The 5,000-nt window shown below is 39.3% G+C and overlaps 1 protein-coding gene across 1 annotated transcript in view; it reads left to right on the top strand.

The window, feature by feature from the left end:
- Nucleotides 1–2,839, top strand: part of LOC119576376 (meiotic recombination protein DMC1/LIM15 homolog) — a 3,638-nt gene extending 799 nt beyond the window's left edge. The window contains exons 2-3 of the mRNA XM_037924035.1: nucleotides 1,107–1,352; nucleotides 1,790–2,839. Coding sequence (XP_037779963.1) covers nucleotides 1,107–1,352; nucleotides 1,790–2,347 — 804 coding nt within the window. The 3' untranslated portion in view covers nucleotides 2,348–2,839. The remainder of the gene's footprint in view (nucleotides 1–1,106; nucleotides 1,353–1,789) is intronic.
- Nucleotides 2,840–5,000: the final 2,161 nt, after the last annotated feature.

A 5,000-nucleotide genomic window follows, 5' to 3' on the forward strand; every position in this document is an offset into this window, starting at 1 on the left:
GGTCAGGGGCGTAGCCAGTTTCAAATGTTGCTAACTTTAGAACCTGGGAGCAGGAGCTTAAAAAGGAGATGCACATAAAGGATAATTAAAAAAATCATTATACCTATCTATTTCGCATTTAAAGTCAGAGGCAAGGAATCTATAGTTACACGATTGGTAGTTTTTATTTTAAAAAATAAACAGTTTGCCCATAAATCTAAATCGTGACTTGAAACATTTAATTGTCTTGATTTCAAACACAGAATGAAAACAAAATGGAGCAAAAAAATGTAAGACCGAACTTGTATTTCACTATAGACTATCTCAGCAGCCAACTTTCTTTCATAGAGTTTCCGAAAATGTGGAAAAAGTCCCTTAATTGATTTTTTTTCTAAGGGAAGCTGATACCCCTTTGGCACACCGCTCCTTATGAGAAGAATGGAATTAAAGAGTTACAAATCGCTGGCTGGCTTTTGAAATAAAAAAAAATCGTAGAAACACTCTAGATATAGGAAAAAACCTGTGCACTGTATGTTATCATCATATACACATCTATGATTTGTGTGCCGATGAGAATATTTTTCAACTACGGGTGGGGTAAATGGTGTGGATATATTAAAGATCCCAATGGAAGCAATGCCTTACAGCGAGTGGCGGCAAATGCGGGTCGTGGGCGCTAGTTGCTAGTAGCCATCGCAAAGCAGGTTGCATGATAGTTACCAGGTCGAGCAACTGCAGTGGCCTATGGGAGGCAACTGGTTGCCCCTACCGGTGGCGGACATCAGTGTGCTCTTGTAAAAGATTTCATACTTTTCTTGTAGGTAATTCACTAAAAGTGACAGATCCGTAGTTCTCCAGGGTCATGCTTGCGATTTTCTGATATTCATGCGTTCCTTTTTTGAAGGTGATTGATAAGGAAAGTAGTAGCGATATTACCGATATGGGTGAGGATTAAATAATCATGTAATATATAATTTATGAAAACAGGTGTATCTATACGAAACTACCTTATCAATCAATACACTGAATCAAATGAATCGTCAAGATGTACTTCATTGACAGTACTTCTGCATAAATTCCAACTACAATATACACCATCTCACAGAGTAATAACATTTGCATGATAGGTGGCAGCCAAGCTATGCGGAGGCGATGGGTTCGTGACGGCGCTGGTCATGTGCGAGAAGCGAAGACTAGTGTTCCGCGTAAGCACGGGATCTGCTGAACTGGATGCACTGCTCGGCGGCGGGATCGAGAGCATGGCCATAACGGAGGTGTTCGGAGAGTTTCGTACGGGGAAGACACAAATCTCCCACACTCTCTGCGTCACAGCACAGATTCCCAATGAAGCTGGGACGTACTCCGGAGGGAAGGTACGTTGATATTCGTTTAATGCTATGTGATTTTGTTGACTTGTTATCAGATTAATAGGCGAAAAGTATCATACAAACGGTATGAAAAATAATTTCCATTAGGCAAGGTTATATTCCAGTTAAGAACGTTCATATAATCGTTATTGTATTGACCTTCATTATAATGATAGTAATAGCCATAACCATAGTCAAATAGTATGCATTTTACAATTACGATAAAGATCAAAGTATTAGTGAAAACGGTAATGGCACCACTCGGTCATGACATGATCTTATATGATAATGGTGAGAGCATATGAACAATCCTCATATTCCAATTTTTTTATTATCACGTTCGCAAATACATATGAACTATAAACGAAATGAACCACGCAAAACAGATACCAAACGATACCATGCTCCATGGCAGTTCATCTAAAGCGCTCTCATTTCTGCAGGTCATCTTCATCGATACGGAGAATACCTTTCGGCCCGACCGACTGCGTCCCATTGCTGACCGCTACAACCTCGAACAAGACGCAGTGCTCGACAACGTCCTGTACACCAGAGCCTTCACCTCGGAGCACCAGCTGGAGATCCTGGACCACGTGGCCGCGCAGTTTCACGAAGAGCCTGGCATTTTCAAACTGCTCATTGTCGACTCCGTTATGGCTCTCTTTCGGGTCGATTTCAGTGGACGCGGAGAGCTGGCTGACCGGCAGCAGAAACTGGCGCAGTATATGTCACGACTGCAGAAGATCAGCGAGGAATACAACGTGTCTGTCTTCATCACTAATCAGATGACAGCAGATCCAGGGGCTGCGATGTCTTTCCAGGCGGACCCGAAGAAACCGATTGGCGGCCATATCCTAGCCCATGCCTCGACAACAAGGGTATGTCTGCGCAAGGGGCGCGGCGAAACTCGTATTGCAAAGATCTACGACAGCCCCGAATTGCCTGAGAACGAGTGCACCTTCGCTATCACAGCAGGAGGCATTGCTGATGCTAAGGAGTAACCATCTTCATATGCTGACGTGTTTATTTGTTTCAATTATTGTTTTTATACAGGTTTTACAATTTACTGTATTATGATTCAACTGAATTGAGAAAATTACTTTCAGGTAACCATGTTTTGCTTGTATTTTTTGGTTAACAGTAATGCATATGTTAAACTATTTATTGCTTACAAATACCCATATTTTAGTTTCAAAAGTGGAATTGTCTGTTTGATTACAAAGTAGTCTAGATATTGAGATATCTTTATAGTTTTTGCAATAAGTTCATTGCTTGATTCTGGTCAGGCAATCAATATTATGGATATCTGTGGTTGTACATCTTCATGGTGTATGAATAATCTTAGTATGCTACTCATTGGGGCATGATTGCATACATGCCCTTACACATTATGCTAGCATTGTATTAATTTGATCACAGCACCCTTCTCTGACGTTTCATAACATCGTGGATATGATTGTATGTGGAAGTAAAGGGTTACTTCAGATGATCGACGCACTATTTTTATTTCCATTGAACAAAAGACAATATCTTATAGTGAATAAACCTTGGAAGTTATTTGGGACAAGTTGAACGGTGATCTCAGCCAGCCAAGACTCCGGCTGCATGTATAGCCTGATATAGAGCGAGCCAAGGTCACGGCACATAGTGGCAGACATACAATGAGACACGAACCCGGATGCTGGCTTGGTGTTTGATCTGATTGGTAGGGAATATTCTATACAAGGTCTAATAGTTAATGCTTTGTGCTTCCCATATTCGATAACATATGTCGATTTCACGCAATAACTGAATTTAGTGTAACGTACTATAAGCATTAATTCCTTCATTATATTGTATTTATTAGATTTATTTTGTTACTAGGGTATTGTTTTGCCGATACTCGTAGTACTCGTCAACATCAATTTCTAAATCGCTAATTCGCATACCTGTTGCACGGAACTAAACCAAAACTTGTTATATCACTTGGGTATAGATTTTATCTCGATTACAGAGTGAGATCAGCGCTTAACCAAAGCTGTTGCCTAGTGTCGCCCACCCAAGAAGTTACTAAGCCAGTTCTCACAAACGAGTTATAAAATGATGTGTGCGTCTAGGGTCTGGAGGTAATGCAAAGTCATCTTACGTAAGGTATAGCTTAACAAGAGCGTTCTGGTGAATCGAACCTTATGTCAAGGATAATTAAAAGGTATCATTTGGGAATCTACATGCATCAGTACGAACATTGACAATGTTGATCACTCATTGCACTTTCTTGTCTTGGTACATGATTGTGTAATTTTTATATAAACTCGTAAAGTAAAAATCAGGAAATATAATTCAGAGCGAATGATTCAGCACGGTAAGAAAGTTTGAAACGAATTGCGATAGCCCTTTGCAACAGGCAAAATAATGTCCGTCATGCAAAAAGCAACAAAAAATTGAGGAAATTTCGTTCATGCTCGATGAAAATAGACAAGGATATTCTTGCAATGTAAGAATTTAAGGACAATATATATATATATATATATATATATATATAATATATATATATATATATATATATATATATATATATATATATATATATATATATATATATATATATATACATATACACATATATGTATGTGTGTGTGTGTGTAGAAAACCAGTACAGAATTTTACACTGACAGCATCAACTCTAAACCACTCAGAGGTGAAATATTTGAAGAAGAAAATGCTGGCTCTATAACATAATATAAACTATTAATACCCAATATTGTAAATACATAAAAGTTACATCAACACGACATTCAAAATGGATATTACATTTAATCCCAACACTCTTCCAGCTGCTTTCTTTCCCTGAAACAAATAGATGTATAATCTTTAACATGACAGTGAAGCATAAAACACGATGAAATACACTACTGACATACGTTAAATTAATGGAAATGGTTATACGACGGAAATTCAAAACTGAAATATGCATTCTAAAGGGTTTCATTAAGATTTATACCATATATGACTGGGCGCGATATTGAAGAACTGTGTAAATAGATTGCTCTTCATTCTTTATGGAAATATGTGTCAGTAAGTAATTAGTTCAGAGATGGTATTCGCAGTCACTGTTCGCAGGCAGAATGTATCTTTGTATACGTTGGCACTGGGGACAGCATGTCCAGCCACAAATTATTGAGGAAAAGCTAGTATTCCATGCCAGTTTTATAGTGATTTAGGCGTGAATTAATATAACTTACCTAAATTCATCAGTTTTCATTTCCAAAGCGCAGGTATGCAATGCTACTATGTACGGTGATTATTCCAAACAATAGTGGACAGTACAGTCACGTCTATTTCCATTAATAAGGAAAACCTGGAATATTTACGCGTTACTCTTCCAGCACCAGGTGCATCAGACTTTGCAAAAACGTGGCATTGTAGAAAGCAGCAAGAACGACTGGTATGCGGGCCATTATGGCCTGACGAGTGCATGAATTATTCAGTGGTGGCTGTGGCATGCAGGGCCACCCGGGCAGGATGTATGTCTGGTAAAGGCGGAGTTTGTGGTTGCTGCTAATACTATACTGTGATATTGGGCATGGGCAGGGCAGTGTGGAGGCACATGGGGGACTGCGGCCCATTCATGCCATTCAGCCCACGTCCAGAAGTGTGCCCGCGGCATCACAGCCT

The sequence above is a fragment of the Penaeus monodon genome, chromosome 8, assembly GCF_015228065.2.
Source record: "Penaeus monodon isolate SGIC_2016 chromosome 8, NSTDA_Pmon_1, whole genome shotgun sequence".
Classification (NCBI taxonomy): Eukaryota; Metazoa; Arthropoda; class Malacostraca; order Decapoda; family Penaeidae; genus Penaeus; species Penaeus monodon.